The sequence below is a fragment of the Myotis daubentonii genome, chromosome 2, assembly GCF_963259705.1.
Source record: "Myotis daubentonii chromosome 2, mMyoDau2.1, whole genome shotgun sequence".
Taxonomy (NCBI): domain Eukaryota; kingdom Metazoa; phylum Chordata; class Mammalia; order Chiroptera; family Vespertilionidae; genus Myotis; species Myotis daubentonii.
In genome coordinates this window covers 193,083,765-193,102,365 of record NC_081841.1, presented here as the reverse complement: position 1 = coordinate 193,102,365, position 18,601 = coordinate 193,083,765, and the positions used below count along the sequence as shown (strand labels likewise).

Sequence of the window (18,601 nt, the reverse complement as noted above, 5' to 3'; positions counted from 1 at the left end):
TAAACCAGGTATCCAGCTTTTCTAATCCCAGCAAAGAGAGTGACACCTGAATTGTCCTTGCAGCAGGGGACAAAGCAGGAGATAACAATGGTCCCGCATCACAGACCAGCAGTGGTTACTTACCACCGGACACCCCTCACCTAAATTAGGTCCCCTTGTCATCATCACTAAGAATAACATTATTTTGCATAATAATTACCCAAGTTCACATTCTACAGTATTTAATTACTGCCTCCCTCATTAGTCTACAAAGCTCATGGCAGCAGGAGCTATGTCATGCTCACGTCTGAATCCTAGCACTAATCCGGGGCCACTCACATGCCATGTGGTCTTCGGCCTTCTGGCTTATGAGGGTACCTGTAACTTGGAGTGCTGTGCAAATGTTTGAAACTTAGTCTACGGCCCACAAATGCTCCATGCATGCTAACTGCACACCAGTCCAGTGAGTATAAGCTGAAGGTCTTTATATAAAGAAGCTCAAAACCTACTGTCATCAGCACAGATTATAGATAGGTTTAGAGGTAATGGTGCAGCTTCATGATTTCCCTAACAGCAAAGACTTCATTTCCTTATGCATCCTTCTGTTCTGAGGACTACACTGTTTTTGTGTGTGACTGATCACCGATGCCACATGCTAATTAGCATTTCTGTGACTAAGAAAATCTGTACAGCTGTAAAACTGAATCAGGGGAAGGAAAAAGTGACTTCTGTCTATAGTTATTTACAGATTTAGATTCTGAGGACAGTTCGCTATTTTATTTTATTTACTTATTAATATATTTTTATTGATTTCAGAGAGGGAGAGAGAAACATCAATGATGATTGAGAATCATTGATCTGCTGCCTCCTGCATGCCCCCTACTGGGGATTGAGCCCACAACCTGGGCATGTGCTCCTGACCGGAACTGAACCCGGGACCCTTCAGTCCATAGGCCAATACTCTATTCACTGAGCCAAACCAGTTAGGGCTAGTTTGCTATTTTAGAACTCCTCATGAATCAAGTGTAGGTACACAGCACGTATTCCTTTCTATACTGTGTGATGCTTGCTTCAGCCTAGGCTGCTTATGGCTGAGGTGTGCATGTGTAGGGAGTTTCCTCTATGTTGGAGAAAGGCATATCACCAACAGCAGGTAACTTATTTTGAAAGGGACAGATAAGTGCAGAATTAATCAAACATATTAACAAAGGAATGGATATGGTAACCTAGGAGAACAGCAGCAGATGACTTAATTCCACAGGCATCCTGTGTACCTGATCTGTTTAACCTCTGAAGGGCTTCCTGAAGTCTCCCTGAATTTTATGCTGGCCTAACAGCAGCATGCAATCAATATACAGTAGGTAGCAATCCTTGAATCTTAGAAAGTAGAGTTACATGAAACACTGGAATATCCCAGAGCAAGAGACATCTGAATATGCTTAACTTAGAACATTCCTGGCCCAGTGAGAATCTGGGCATTTGCAACAGCACTAACACTTGGCCACTGTTAAGACCAGAATAGGTTATATATCTTTCAGCAAGAACAAAACTCTGAAGGCAGGACTGTGTCGCTCATCATCTACCTCTTTCCCTAATGCACCATGCCATACTCTTGCCTGCACAGGCAGGCTGGCTGTTCTTTCTTTACATCCCAATAGCTTTTAAAACCCTCACTACATTCCTTTGTAAATGAGTATCTTTCTGATTCTGTCAATCCCATTGGAGTTTAAGTTCTGAAGGGCCAAAATCACATTTCATTCCTGTTTACTTTTCTCAGGATCTAACATTACCTAACATTATGTGGTAAATATTTAATAAATGTGTACTATCTCTGGTCTGTCAATCTACTTCATCATTCTGTCAAAAATGATTTTCCTAAAACACAATCTAAATACATTGGGTTCTTGCTTTAATAACCTGTACGGATTCTCAGATGCTCATAGATTTAAGTTCAAATCCTTAATGGTGTAGACAGATTCAAATCAAGTTGCAACTTAGCATTACAGACTCAAACTTCACCAATTCTTCCAGGTTATAATCACACCACACTCCTCCAGGTTTTCATGAACACCCTTTCATACTCTGCTTTCTGATGCCTCTTCACTCTCTAGCTGGCTAGAACCTACTCATCCTTTAAGATACAATTCAAGTGTTACTCCTCTGGGAAGCTGTGCCCCAAATGCTTCATGTGTTGTAGTTCCTGTACTTGACTCTAACCATTCAACATTTTGAATTCCGATGCCTCACATTAAGGCAGACACTTCATCTATAGTGTGTCTCTTTTTCCTTTCTTCTTTTATGAAATGGTAATTCTTATAATCATGGCTTTGTACAGCATCTAGGAAATATGGTAATTCCCTTGCACCTATCACAGTGTTGTTACTTCTTGGATGGTAGAAATTAGATATGGCAATCATTTTTCTAATTTCTAGTAGACAGGAAATACTTGTTGAATGAATGAGTTAATGAACACATTCATGTTATCCATAGGATAGGATTAACTGGCAGGATAATTTGATCAGGTAATAAAAAAGCAGTCTTCAAGTAATCTGGGACAACTGGATTAGGACTAAGATACATCAGCTCATTCTTGCGAGTTCCTGTCTTGGAGAGAAGGCTTGGGAATATGTTGATGACTTCCAGAAAGCCTGGGAGTCAGGCTAATTTTCAGATGCCAACATCCTGAACATGGGTTCCTGGACCCAGTCCCCGGGATTCTAGAACTGTGGCACCAAGGTGCTGAGTGTATCTTCAGCGGGTCCCCCTGAGACGTGGTACACACTGGCCAGATTCCAAAAGGCCTAAAGTGTTGTCACTATTAGGACAGAGCTTTGCCAGCTAATATGGTAGAGGTATACTTACAGATGTCAATATAATAGAACAAGAATTGACATCACTGACCCATTTATAAGGGAGAACTACATATATTATCCTAAACTGAGACATCTCACTGTGGACCTGGACTTCATCATCATGATTAATAAAGAGCCCCAATGCCAGACAACAGAACTGCTGCAAACTGCCAAGGGAGATTTCAATGAGCTCTAAATGCTTCAGTTTCTCAATGGAAGGGAAAAAAATTCTTTCAGGTGAAAAAAACATCTAGAAACACGTACACTCCAATTATCTAATTTCACAAACGAAGAAACAGAGGCCCAGAAAAGTGCAGTCACAAGTAGATTGTCTTCAATTATAAGTCCACTTTCTGATATGTGGTTGGCTATAGTAATGGAAGGGAGCTGGGGAACTAGATGGAAGCCAGATGGTAAGCAACTGTCTACAAAATGCTAAGGAGCTCCGAGTTTCCCTGGCAGTCATATAGTCACAGATGGCAAAATTAGTGGCAAAATTCTACATCGCCTATAACTTCCTCCCCTTGATTGTGGATCACCCAGAAGAAGCAAATAACCATGTTGTCAGAGAGGTGACCTCGTGACCAGAAACCAAGGATGGCCACAGGGCACTGAGAGGGGGCTCAGTTCTGTAACTGAGTGAATTCTGTCAACATCTGTGAGTCTGGAAGAGGAGCTGACCACCGGACCAGAGACACCTTGATTTCAGCCTAAGACCCTGAGCAGAAAACCCACTGAGCTAAGCCACTATTCTTGACTATACTTTATGAGCTGGCAAATGGGTGTTGGTTTACATAGCCAAGTTTGTGGTAATTTGTTACATATCATAGAAAACTAACACAGATGGGTTTTTATAAGAATAAAGGATAACAGAACTCAGACTTTAAGACATTTTTTATAACTTTTCCTAAATACTTAACCAGATCCTATGAAAGGACACTGTTTTGCTTTGACCAGATTAGCAAAATGATATAAATTCTACTTAAAGAAAATCTATTATATTGGGTCATATGAAGCAAATTTAAGGTTTCTGTTCTGTAAATAAAAGGGAATTTAAAAAGCCATTTAAAAAATATTAAGGATACCCACTAGTTCTTTATCCTATTAATTAATGTTCAGTTTCAAAATATTTAGGTAACGAATAGAAACTTCATGAGACAACAAAAGGATATTCTCTAAACTGAAGAATTTGTGCTTGGACATGATCTTCACAGACCTGGCGAAGCTGCTTGTAAAGCGTTGGGGAGACTTTATGAGAACAGAGGTTTTCAACAGCCTAAAAACAAAAGGAATAAATGAATTATTCACTATGAATAACAAGTGAGTTCTTTCTTAAAAACAACCCTACTTGTATATATAGCTATAATCATAACAGAAGCACTTACAAATTATATGTAGCTGTGATCATTTACATGAAGCCTCCTCCCCCATATTTATGTAATCTACAAATAAACTATTAGGGTTTAGGGAAATTACTGTTGGAACACTAGAACCCAGTATGAGTTTGGTAAAAAAGATACTTCACAATAGTTAATATTGAACACAGATTCAACAGCAACCCTATGACAGCCCCATGACACCTAGGATCCCAGTTGGTGTACCTGTATCCTATTTGAGCATCTCGCAATGTTTCTAGATGTTTTAATTCATTAGTCTGAGGCTGGAGCCACAGGAATGTGTGAGTTTATTGGATGATATGAAATGAGAGTATGAAATCATTGCTCCAGACTCTCAGTGAGCACCTTCCAGGAAGGTGTGGTGTATTATGAGCTTCTAAAACCAGTTGAAACCATTAATAGTGATCGCTACCGACAACACATAATCAATTTGGACCACGCTTTGATTACGAAACGACCAGAATGGCAGCAAAGTAATTTTCCTTCATGATAACACACCATCACACACTTCAAAACCAGTTAAAGACACCTGAAAAGATCTTGCCTGTAAAGTATTAACCCACCGGCCATATTCACTAGACCTTGCTCCTTCAGAGTACCACTTGTTCCCATCAATGGCACACGCACTTTCTGAGCAGCACTTTAAAACGTACGAAGAAGTGGAAAATTGGGTCTCTGAATGGTTTGCCTCAAAACAAGAAAAGTTCTATTGGGACGGTATTTACAAATTACCTGAAAGAGGGGGAAATGTGTAGCTAGAGATGGACATTACTTTGAATAAAGCACTTATGATGTTTCTCTTGAAATTATCGTGTTTTCTTTGATTTGAAAATCTGCCATTATTAACCAATACACCTAGCACGTATTAACTTAAATTAAGGAAATACAGTAATTACTACCATGTAAAACACATGCATTTTTACAAGGGTCAAAAGAGAATGTGGGCCCTAATGAGGTGTGGCTCAGTTGGTTGGGTGTTGACCTATGCACTGAGAGGTTGACAGTTTGATTCTAGTCAGGACACATGCCTGGTTGTGAACTTGATCTCCACTAGGGGTTGTGCAGGAGGCAGCCAATTAATGTTCAGTTCTCACATGGATGGTTCTCTCTCTCTTACCCCTCTCCCTAAAAGTCACTAAAAAATCTTTTTACAAAGTGTGGAATGGGAGAGAAACCAAGATGGCAGCATAGGTAAACACCAGAGATTGCTGCCGCGAACAACCACTTCAAAAATACAACTAAAAGACGGAATGGACATCACCCAGAAACACAGGAAGGCTGGCTGAGGGGAAATTCTACAACTAGAAGGAAAGAGAAAAGCAAACCGAGACTCAGAGGAGGCGCAGTGCGGAAGTAAAATACAAAGGTGCGGAGGTAAAATACAAAGGTGCGGAGGTGCGTGCAGAGCGGGCTGGCGGCTGAGTACGCGGTTGTCGTTTTCAATCGGGAGGGAGTCTCAGGCTCTGGGCTCCAGTTCCGGGCGAGTCTCAGGGGACCAAGATTCAAACGGGAGAAGTGGGACTGTCTGGCATCGGTCGGAACTCAAGGGCAGCTTTCTCTCCGAGCCTCTGGGGACGGGACTGAGAGCAGCCATAACTGCTCGCTCCGCCCACCCTGTTGATCCCCTGGGACCCGCCTGCCCAAGCCCTGCACAGAGGCATTTGGGGTATAGCCTCAGGGAAAGGCTAGAGTAGCACCTCCCTAGAGGACAGAAGTTCTCCCACTGCAGACACAGCTGATTCTCACAGCCAGTTGGCCTGGAGGTCAAATCCCCCCCAGTGTTACCTACAACAATCAAGGCTTAACTACAACAAAACTGCGCACAAAGACCACAAGGGGGTGCACCAAGAAAGCATAAAAAATGCAGAGACAAAGAAACAGGACACAAATGACAGAAATGGAGGATTTAGAGTTCAAAACCACACTTTTAAGGTCTCTCAAGAACTGTCTAGAAGCCGCCGATAAATTTAGTAAGGCCCTCGAAAAGACTGGTGAGACCGCAGATAAATATAGTGAGATCTTCAAGAAATCCAATGAGACCCTCGATGTTGTGATAAAGAACCAACTAGAAATTAAGCAGACACTGACTGAAATAAAGAATATTATACAGACTCCCAACAGCAGACCAGAGGAGCGCAAGAATCAAGTCAAAGATTTGAAATGCGAAGAAGCAAAAAACACCCAACCGGAAAAGCAAAATGAAAAAAGAATCCGAAGGCGTCGCCGAAATAGCTCAGTTGGGAGAGCGTTAGACTGAAAAAAGAATCCGAAAATACGAAGATAGTGTAAGGAGCCTCTGGGACAGCTTCAAGCGTACCAACATCCGAATTATAGGGGTGTCAGAAGATGAGAGAGACCAAGATATTGAAAACCTCTTTGAAGAAATAATGACAGAAAACTTCTCCTACCTGGTGAAAGAAAGACTTACAAGTCCAGGAAGTGCAGAGAACCCCAAACAAAAGGAATCCAAAGAGGACCACACCAAGACACATCATGATTAAAATGCCAAGAGCAAAAGACAAAGAGAGAATCTTAAAAGCAGCAAGAGAAAGAAACTCAGTTACCTACAAGGGAGTACCCATACGACTGTCAGCTCATTTCTCAACAGAAACTTTGCAAGCCAGAAGGGAGTGGCAAGAAATATTCAAAGTGATGAATACCAAGAACCTACAACCAAGATTACTTTATCCAGCAAAGCTATCATTCAGAATTGAAGGTCAGATAAAGAACTTCACAGATAAGGAAAAGCTAAAGGAGTTCATCACCACCAAACCAGGATTATATGAAATGCTGAAAGGTATCCTTTAGGAAGAGGAAGAAGAAGAAAAAGGTAAAGGTACAAATTATGAACAACAAATACGCATCTATCAACAAGTGAATCTAAGAATCAAGTGAATAAATAATCTGATGAACAGAATGAACTGGTAATTATAATAGAATCAGGGACATAGAAAGGGAATGGACTCACTATTCTTGGGGGGGAAAGGAGTGTGGGAGATGCGGGAAGAGACTGGACAAAAATCATGCACCTATGGATGAGGACAGTGGGTGGGGAGTGAGGGCGGAGGATGGGGTGGGAACTGGGAGGAAGGGAGTTATGGGGGGGGGAAAAAAAGAGGAACAAATGTAATAATCTGAACAATAAAGATTTAATTAAAAAAAAAGTGTGGAATGATGACAATAATTGCATAATAACAATAAAAACAACCTTTCCCCTACATTTTGTCTTGCTACTGAAATAAGGGATTTCTATCTACATTGTGTTTTTACATCTTTCACATCTTTTCTCAAAGTCTTCAATTCCATCACTTGTAGTCATATCTTTATATATTTTCTTTAAAAAATCTCGGATAACCCTCCCCTGGTTAAAACTGGTTTAGGGCATATTACCACTAGTAAAGCAATGCTATAGAAGCACTTTGCAGCAAGCTAGCCTAAATTTGTCAATGAATTGCCCTTCCTGGAATAGATTTTACAACAAGGGCTACACAAAAGACAAAGAAGGACTCAGAAATTTCACTCTGGGTGCTTATGTGAAGAAAATAAAACACTAATTCGAAAAAATATGTGCACCCCTATGTTCACTGCAGCATTACTTACAATAGGTATGACGTGCAAGCAACCTAGGTTCACTGATAGATAAATGGATAAAGAGGAAGTGAGAGCCCTAGCCAGTGTTGGTCAGTGATTAGAGCATTGGACCGAGCACCAAAAGGTCATGGGTTTGCTTCCCGAGTCAAGGGCACCTACCTGGGTTGCAGCTTCAATCCCAAGCCCCCGTTGGGGCACACACAGGAGGCAACTAATTGATGTGTCTCTTCCACATCAATGCTTCTCTTTCTTCCTTCACCCCTCTTTAAAAATCAATGGAAATGAGACACACACACACACACACACATACACACACACACACACACGAACAGTATTCAACCTTGAAAAAAGAATGAAATCTTGCCATTTGTGACAACATGGCTGGATCTAGAGGGTATTGTGCTAGGTGAAATAAGTCAGAGAAAGACAAATATTGTATCATTTCACTTATATATGGAATCTAAAAAGGATAAACAAATGAAGAAACAAAATAGGCTCATAGGTACAGAGAACAAACTGATAGTTGCTGCGGGTGGTGGGGAATGAGCAAAAAGGTAAAGGGGATTAAGAGGTACAAATGTGTAAGTCACAGGGATGTAAAACACAGCATAGGGAATACAGTCAATAATATCACAATAATTTTGTACAGTGACAGGTGATTATGAGACTTATTGAGGTAATCACTTTGTAGGTATATAAATGTCAAATCATTATGTTGTATACCTAAAACCAAAATAATATTGTATATTAACTATACTTTAATTAAAAAGAACTTTATATTCCAGAATTAAATGTTTTTAAAAAAGAACAAGGAAAACAACTATGTTATCTTTAATCACTATAAGAAAATGCAATGTATGTGGGAGGGGCAGGGGGAAGGTATACATTTGAACAGGTTGTATGAGCCCAAAGACTATTAGAACAAGAATATCTTAGCCTCTAGTTAAGATCAGATTCAGTACTCTATACTCTGGGAAAAGTCATTTAAATTATCTACACATAATTTTCTACTGCTTGCAACTACATTCTTATTTGAAGCTTATATAAATATTGTGAGTTTTGGTTAAAAGTTTCTAATATATTCTAAGTCTTTTTCCAAGTATATTAACTTAGCAGCACTAATGAAGCCTTTCATAATTTTATATGCTTCATTACACATTTTACTTATGAAATAAAAATGATAGGTTTAAGAGATATACTACTTCAATATATATTAATTTCTCTCTTGTTTGGATTTAATTCTCAATAACAAGATATAATACTAAAAAACCAACAAACTGAGTCTTATTTGGCACATACTATTTAACATGAAGCACCTGAGATTTATTTCTTTTTAAAATTGAGAATCTGGAGACCTCGTAAAACAACTAGCCAAACCCTGAGGTGACCCAGGTTTGCTGTGGGTGCCGTCATTTCTCCATGTCTTTTGCTGAGTCACCGCTAGTGTCTTCATGTTACAGGCACCTCATTACCTTAGAAGAGAGAGGGCAGCCCTGCTCTCTACCCACACTGGCAGGGATTGTGGCAAACTTTTCTGTAGTTACAAGGAGCAGCACAATCCAGGAATCCCCCCTTCCTAAAACTAGTTTTGGAGATTTAGTCATGTTCTGAGGTTTAGATGCTTTCTCTAGGTATACAGAGTACTGAATCTTACCTGTATTTTGTGTTTCATATTTGGGTGCTATTGCTGTTCACTTTTTAAAGAGCCATCATCGTAGAGAAAAGAATTTAATCCAATAACTGGAGGTAGGGAAGCAGTAGCAATTGGGGCCTACTTGTATTAGGATAAAGATGTTTTTCTTGTGTCAACTTAGCCAAGTGGGAAACTGTGCTTGTCTGAATTTTTACATCACAGCTGCTCTCTAATCAGGTCTGTCATGTCACTGCACCCGAGTTCTTCAGATGGCTGATTGTATTAGGACAGACCAGTGTATTAAAGCAAAACAGACAAGCACATCAATATCCACTGCTTGTCTATTTTACTGTCAAACCCTAACTCCCAAGTGCACTCATTACTGCTAAAACAAAATGCTTCCCCTCAAGTGTGGAATACCAAAACAGGATATTAAAGTGAGCGTTGGGGTAATAAGAACTATGAAATTAGGGTGTACCAATTCTCAAAGATTGTTTTATGTAAAGATTTTTAGGGCTATAAAGTTGAGACAAGAGAGAAAAAGGAGTGAAACATATCACAGGTAAGGAGTGAAAAACCATAAAGAGAAATAGCAGATAAGTATAAGAGTTATTTATGTAGAGCAAGGGGAAAAATTAAAAATAACACTTGTCCCTGGGGAAACCACACCCCTGGTCGTTATCATAACGAAAGATATGCTGGCTGGAGCACAAGGCAAAACTCACACTCTTCATTTCACAGTTAACAGGCCAGTGCAGTGTTCTTAGTGATGTGAGTAGTTCAGAATTGGACAATTTCCCTCCACAGCAATGGTTCCTTGCTAAGCAATAAACAGTTGTGAAGATGGACCCGACTCAAAAGCAGGCCTATTAAGTTACCAGCTTGCCACACAACGAGAAGGTGTTAAAGGGCTCTACCCCTCCAGCTTCCTACCTCTAAGAAATGAGTTAACAATGTAAAAACTAAATCAGGATTAAAATCTGAGTGAAGGGATACATTTTGAGAGGGAAGTCCCATAGAATGAGAGCTTTGAGGAAAACCAGGGACAGTCTATTGGCTGTGTGTACCAACACTGACTGCACAGTAGATGTGCAGTTGACCATTTTCTAGGCTGGGCCTTTTCACTTTTTCTAATCAATTTTAGCAATCCTATTAATACATTGAATACCTAACTCTACTTCATTATCCATCATTAACTTATCATTTGCATAGAAATATTATCTTGTGACTCAAGATAAATAGCATGGCTTTTCCATAACTGCCAGGCCTCTGCAAAGGGTTTGTTTTTGTGCATCAAAACTAGTCTGAAATCGTGCTCACTTTGGCAGCACATATACTAAAACTGGAACAATATAGAGATTAGCGTGGCCCCTGAACAAGGATGACACGCAAATTCATGAAGCGTTCCATATTAAAACAAAACAAAAAAAAAACTAGTCTGAAATCAACATGTATCCTTCCTCTGAAACCCTTCTTAAAAATGTAATCTTCAGTTTTCTGTTGTCTCATTAAGCCGACAAGTAGGGCTAAAACATACAAACAGCCCTGGCTAGTTTGGCTCAGTGGATAAAGAATCGGCCTGCAGAATGAAAGGTCCTGGGTTCGATTCCAGTCAAGGGTACATGCCAGGGTCGTGGGCTCAATCCCCAGTACAGGGCATGCAGGAGGCAGCCAATCAATGATTCTCTCTCATCATTGATCTTTCTCTCCCTCTCCCTTCCTCTCTGAAATCAATAAAAAAGAAAAAGAAAACATACATAAGACACACAAATATACTTTCTTCAGCAAGTAGTGATTACAAATTTAAACTCAAGTCTTCCAAAACAAACAGAAAAGGTCTCCGCATTCAAAATATTCTCCTCCTCGTATTACAGAAGGAAAATTACTATGGGTGTTGTGTGCGTTTACTTTTTCATCATCAGACTTTGAATCTCCTTTACCAGACAAGAATAAAATAACAAACAAACAATAGGCAAGCTTCAACAGACACACGGTAATTATTTATCTTTCTAGGAAGGCCCTAAAGTGTCTGTATGAGGGAGAGGATGCCCTGACAGGCAGGTAAGAGACCTTGACAAGGAGATACTAGACCTCACTTGGAGGAAACTATTCAACATCAAAACATAAGAGATTCTGCATCCTGAAAATCATCCTGAAAACCTCCTTAAAAAACAAAAATGAAACTTTGGTGAGAATTGTTACTTTCACGTAAGAGTCTTTGACAAAATATATACCCCACCAACTCAGCAAAAATTTAAGACTTTATTTTGAAACACCAGGGCAGATGCATTGTCTGACTACTTTATCAGAGATCAGAATAATGGAAGTGGTCAATAATTTCACAATGACATCACTTACTATTTCTAACCCATTTGCTTCCATAAGATCTGAGCAGCTCACTGTAGCAATAGTACTTCTCTGTGAGGATCAGGAGCCTGCCTATGCACATGCCCCTCCATAGGGTGATGAACCGATCCCCACATGGGCCCTCCTGAGATATTCCCTGGAATGTGTGATGCCATTTGGGATAAGCATTCTCAGTCCCGAGGATCACAAGTCACACACAGGGACACTTAGGGCTTCTGAAAGCACTACTTATGATACTATGTATGGTGACTATTATGAGACATATCACTGGGTAAAAGGTATGGCAAAGTCCCTCTACTTGGAAAGTGATATCAGACAATCAAATCTCCAGGAAAGGAGGAATAATAAGCCCTCACTCTAAGATATAATATTTTATTAAATTAAAAACCTATGAGCGTTTAGACACTGGTAAGACTCTTACTTCTGGTAAAGATGAAGTAAAGAAACTAGACTAGCTCGGTCAGTGTGGTTCAGTGGTTGAACACTGATCTATGAACTAGGAGGTCAAGGTTTGATTCCAGGTCAGGGCACATATCCAAGTTGCGGGCTCCATCCCCAGCAGGGGTGTGTGTAGGAGGCAGCGGATCAATGATTCTCATCATTGATGTTTCTATCTCTCTCTCCCCATCCCTTTCTCTGTGAAATCAATAATAATAAAATATATATATATATATATATTTTTTTTTTTTTAAAAAGAAACCAGACTAACCCTTCTGCCTGAAATAACCAACCAACCAACCAACCAACCAACCAATCAAACAAACAAAAAAACCCACCAACCCACAAAATATACAAAACAGCAATTTTTCAAAGCAGTGCACATTGGGCTATGAAAGACAGTGAACTCTGGAAGACGGGAAACAAACAAACCCCAACTGCTCTCTTGCTTCCTGCATCTAGTGCAGCGGTTCTCAACCTGTGGGTCATGACCCCTTTGGGTGTCGAACGACCCTTTCACAGGGGTCGCCTAAGACCATCGGAAAACACATATATAATTACATTATTATTTTTGTGATTAATCACTATGCTTTAATTATGTTCAATTTGTAACAATGAAATTGGGGGTCACCACAACATGAGGAACTGTATTAAAGGGTCGCAGCATTAGGAAGGTTGAGAACCACTGATCTAGAGTTTCCAGGCTGCGGAGCAGGTGCCCTGAGCTGAGGATCAAGTCAGCAAGACGAAGCCCAGAGGGGAAAGATGCAGCCAGAGTGGAGCTTGGATATGTGCAAAGAGACCTCAAGGGTATTCAGCAGAGCACTGACCAGCACAAATGTGTGAGGAAAATAGCCGAGGCCAGGGAAAGAACCACCAAAAAAGTTTAGACAATAGTGTCTGGTGCTCACACAAGGCCTGGAATGGCACCTTCCCATTAGCCAGATTAGAAAACCACAGGACAGTGGGTATATTCAGGAAGGTTTTGCCTCAGTAGTTGGGGCAGTTAGCCCTAGACAAAATACTGCTCTAGTCTTACCTAACAAATCTTAAAGCAAGACTTTAAAAGATCAGTTTCCAATAATTTAACTATGGTTGGAACAAAGCTGGAAAACATTTATAGGAATACAAAAATACCACAGGAGTCAAAATTCACAATGTCAGATATCCAATCAAAGATGATCAGACATGCAAAGGAAAATACAACTCTTATAGGGGAGAAATTCAATCCATCAAAAGCAACCAGAATTGACAGAGATGACAGAATTGCAGGCCAGGAATTCTATAAAACAGGTATTACAATTATATTCTATGTGTTCAAAAGTTAAGTAGAGACAGAAAAAATACTATAATGACTCAAATTGAACACCTAAAGAGTAAAACAACCCATGACTTGAAAATTACACCAAATGGTATTAATAGCAGATTAGACACGGCAGGAGCTTAATGAACTTGAAAATATGGATAACCTGAGTAGTTCTATTATCTACTGAAGAGATTTGTAGTTTAAAATCTTTCCACAAAGAAAGCCAAGATGGCTTCACTGGGAAATTCTCTCAAATATTTAAGGAAGAAATAACTCCAATTCTATAAAATTATTCTAGAAAATAAAAAGGAGGGACCATTTCCAACTCATTTATGAGGCCAGCATTACTCTGATATCAAAACTAAAGACATTATAAGAATAGAAAACAACACACCAATATCCTTTGGTATCACAGATGCAAAAATTAGCAAAATGTTAGCAAACTGAATCCAACAATACATGAAAATGATAATACCTCGTGACCAAGTAGGATTTAGCCCAGGAATACAAGATTGGTTTAACATTTGAAAAATCAATAACGTATATAAGCACAACCAATGGACACAGTAGGGAGGTGAGGGCATGTGCTGGGGGGTGGGAGTGGCTGGGGAGAGGTCAATCAAGGAGACTGATGTAATACTTTAAACAATAAAGGTTTAAATTTAAAAAAATCAATAATCTAATAAATGAAAAAAAAATTATCTGAACACCTCAATAGTTGCAGAATTTGTCAATCTCCAACATGTATTTCTGATAAAAATTCTCAGCAAACTAGGAATAGAAAGGAACTTCTTCAACCTAATAATGGCTATTTTAAAAAAACCCACAGTTAACATACTCACTGATGAAAGACTGAACACTTTCCTCCTAAGATCAGGAACAAGACAGGGATGTCTGCTTTTTTCCAATTCTCTTAACCATACTAGAGGTTCTAAATGGTGCCATGAGGCAAGAAAAGGAAATAAAAGGTACGCAGATTAGGAAAAAGTAAAACTATCTCTATTTACAGATGACATGATTGTCTATGTAAAAAATCTGATGGGATCTACAAAAAATTACTAGCTATAAGTAAGGTTAGCAAGATAGCAGTATACAAGGTCAATATATAAAAATCATTTGTATTTCTACATACTAGCAAGAACCAGAAATTGAAATCATGCCACCATTTATAACACATTAAATACATAAAATAAGGAATCAATTTCACATAAGATATACAAGACCTATACACTGCAACTAGAAAGCATTGCTGAAATTAAGGAAGACCTAAATAGAAAGCTGTCCCTTGTGACCAATTGGCAGACTCCACATGGCCAAGACATCAGAATCAATTCTTCCCACACACATCTATAAATCGACATATCCCCAATCAAAATTCTAGTAGGCTTTATGGTAGAAATTGGTGAACAGATTCTAAAATTCATATGGAAATACAAGAGACCTGGAATAACCAAAACAACTTTGAAAAAGGATAAAGTTGGAGGGCCAACGTTCCTAATTTTGAGACTCATTATACCCAAACATATATCGACAATGATTTTTGACAAAGGAGCAAAAGCAGTTCAATGGGGGAAAGGACGCTTCAATAGCAGGGGTGGGGAACCTTTTTTCTGCCAAGAGCCATTTGGGTATTTATGAAATCATTCTCAGGCCACACACAATTCTCAACTTAAAAATTAGCCTGCTATATTTGGTCAAATATTTAATTAACTTACCCCTAATGCCTTGGGAGGGCCAGACCAAATTATTTTGTGGGCCTTATATGGCCCTCGGGTTGGACATTCCCCACCCCTGAACAGGGAAGACATTTAATTTAGATTTATAACTCACAACACATACAAAAACTCACCCAAAACAGATTATAGACCTAAATTTATAACTCACAACACATACAAAAACTCACCCAAAACAGATTATAGACCTAAATATAAAACCTAAATTCCTAAAATGTCTAGAAGGAAATACAAGATAAAATCTTTATGATCTTAGTTTAGGCAAAGTTTCTAAGATTGACACTAAAAGCACAATCCATAAAAGACCAAACTGATACATAGACTTCTTCAAAATTTAAAACTTGTTTTCTGAAAGACATAATTGAGAAAATCAAAGGAAAAGTTGTGTGTGTGGGGAGCAGAAGGGTAGTAGTGAATGGTAAAGGGGGTCAAATATATGGTGACAGAAGGATATTTGACTTTGAGTGGTAAACACGCAATGCAATATACAGATGATGTATTATAGACTTGTACAAAAAAAAAAAAAAAAGGACAAGCTGCACTATTTGCAAGGCAAATATCCAGTATAGGACTTGTACCCAGAATACATAATAAACTCAAACAGAACATATAACAAACTCATACAAAATAAGCAACCCATAAAATATGAGCAAAAGATCTGAACACAAACGTTATTTAAAGAAGGTATAGAGAATGCGAATGGTCACCTAAAAAGATGTTTAGTATCACTAGGGAAATACAAATTTAAATCACGATGAAATTGTACTACATACCCACTGGAATAGCTAAAATGGAAAAGACAGACAATACCAAATGTTGGCAAGGATGTGGAACAACTTGAACTCTCATACACTGCTGCTAAATATGCAAAATGCTATAGCCATTTTTGAAAAACAGGAAATGTCTTATAAAGTTATATATACACTTTCCACATTACTCTGACAACTTACTTATAGATATTTACCCAAGGGGAATGAGAGTATGTTCACACAACAACTTATTCATTAATGTTCACAACAGCTTTATTCATAACAACCAAAAATTGGAAACCCAAATGAGCATTAGCTGGTGAAAGGGTAGGTAATCTTTGTGGTATCCCTATCACACAGCAACAAAGAAACAATTTACTGCCACAGTATCCATGAATCTCACCCGCATCATCCTAAGTGAAAGAAGCCAGGTATAAAAGATTGCGAAATTCATGGTTCCAGTTAGATGAGATTCTAGAAATGGCAAAATATACGGACAGAAAGCAAATCAGTGACTGCCAAGGACTGGAAATCAGGGGAGAGGACTTCTTGCAAAGGGGCCTCAGGAAACTTTTTGGAGGGATGGGAATTGTCTGCCTTGTGATTGTGGTGGTGGTTATACAACTGTATACATTTGTTAACACTCATTGAAGTACATAGTATATGAAAATATACATTAAAAAAGTTAACTAAAACATACAATAATCTCACACAAATTTAAGACAAAGAAGGGACCATCAAACTGTCAAAAGTAATCTTCTTTGGGTGGCGGGAACATGGGTAGTTTTAATTTTCTTCTTGGCACTTTTTTGTGGTTTTCTTATTTTTTATAATCAGTTGTGTAAACAAAAACTTTTAAAATTCATGCCTCTTAATAGGAATTGTGATATCATATTGCTACCCAAAATGTAGATATTAAGACTACTTAACAAATGTTATTTTTTAAAAACAAGATACAGTGTCAGAAAAACCAGCCTACTTGTAAATAGAATATCCAAATAGTAAAATTACTTTCCATCATTTTTCTTATGTTAGAAATGGAACAGCATTACTTTAAAATGTAACAAAATTTATTTGCATGTTTTAATATCAGCAAGTAATCACAAAACACAATGAAGTAGGGGGAAAATCTATTAACGAGTGAAGCTATGAGAAGAGTCCTCTACATAACATAATAGAATTATAACATTAATTTGCTGCATATTTGGAAAATGTTAAGTCACGTGGCTCTTAGAAACACATCTCTCTCCTGTAATGGGATAACTTTAAATCTCTTTCTAGGAGCTTAAGCCTGAAAATAAAATAAAAAATCTCACCACCACCAAAAAATGAGAACACTCATTGATCTGGGACATGCTGTCATAGGATTTCTACTGTTCTTGTTGGAGGTAAATATTGCATTTCTATTATTCCCTTCACTGTTGACTCAGAAACAATACCAGGAGCACGCAATCCAAATCTGCATCACATTTCACTGGAGTTGGGTAGCTGTGTTTGTTTAGACAGCTATAAACACCAGGTAAGTGAAAGACAGGAGGCCGGCATCATCACGTCCTACAGTTCTCCCCATCTAAGAAAATCCAGGACTCTAATAAGCTCGCTTTGTTGTCATTGGTGGAGCCTTACCTGGTAGAGCTCTTCCAGGTTGTATCTGATGGAGGTACTACCTTGTATGGCTTTCACTGCCTCATGAAGCTTCTGCCAGGTGTCCTGAGTGTAGTTATCAGGCAACTTGGGTCTGTCTGTAAATCCAGACAGTCAGTGGTGAATGAAATCCATGCTAACAGTCATACATCTTTCCAAAAATGGTCCACAAAAACGTACTTTAAGAAACACAGAAATTAGCTTTTTTTTTTCTCGTACAAAGTATTCTATTTATGTGTTACATTACAGACTCTGCTAAATACACTTCATATTAATCCTTAGGGTACACACAGAAAACACAAGGTGGGCAAAGTAGGTTTCCGGTTGTGAGTGTGCAAAAAACAACCGCTTCTTGTATGACTAATTATCAACTGCTGTATTTATTTGTTATCGTGTTATTTATCTGTGAACCTACTTTTGCCCGTCCCTCGATGCAAGTCTCCCTTTGACGTAAGTCGACTTTATACATGTAGAAACATGTAAGAGTTAAGCTCTGTACAACACGTAAAGTTGCTTTAAAGTACTCAAAGTTGGGACGCGAAGACGAAGCTTAGAATGACGACATCTGCACCCAAGACGCTGGCTTTGAGAGTAGCAGTGGCAGGGCCGGGGCAAGGCGGAGGAAGTAATGAGAATCACCTCCCGAAGGGCCCCGGCGGCTGCTCCTCGTTCTCGCTCGGCCATGCGAACCGAGAGCTGGGTTACTTGGCCTCATTTATTCCAACTGGGAGGCGGCTCCCAGGAAGCTCGGCCCACAGCCCGCGCCGCAGGTCCCGCCGGCAGCTGGGGAGGCCCAGGCCTGCGCCCTCGCCGGGAGGACCGGCCCCGCGCCCGCGCCGAGGGCCCCGGGCCGGCCCCGAAGACCGCCAACCCGGGAGACTGCCGAACAGCTGGGGGGTCCCGCGAACACAC

General features: G+C 39.4%; 1 protein-coding gene and 1 non-coding gene across 4 annotated transcripts in view; one reads left to right on the top strand and one right to left on the bottom strand.

The window, feature by feature from the left end:
* Positions 1-18,601, bottom strand: part of CUL4A (cullin 4A) — a 63,118-nt gene that overhangs the window by 43,748 nt on the left and 769 nt on the right. For all 3 annotated transcript variants that reach the window (XR_009451372.1, XM_059685166.1, XM_059685164.1), the window contains exons 2-3: positions 17,672-17,787; positions 4,004-4,107 (exon numbers count right to left, since the gene is read on the bottom strand). Coding sequence is in view for 2 of the 3 variants with exons in the window: in XM_059685166.1 (XP_059541149.1) it covers positions 4,004-4,107; positions 17,672-17,787 (220 nt within the window). In the remaining variant the exon portion in view is untranslated. The remainder of the gene's footprint in view (positions 1-4,003; positions 4,108-17,671; positions 17,788-18,601) is intronic.
* Positions 10,765-10,868, top strand: LOC132228922 (U6 spliceosomal RNA). The gene has a single exon (XR_009451527.1). It is a non-coding gene; the product is annotated as a U6 spliceosomal RNA (small nuclear RNA).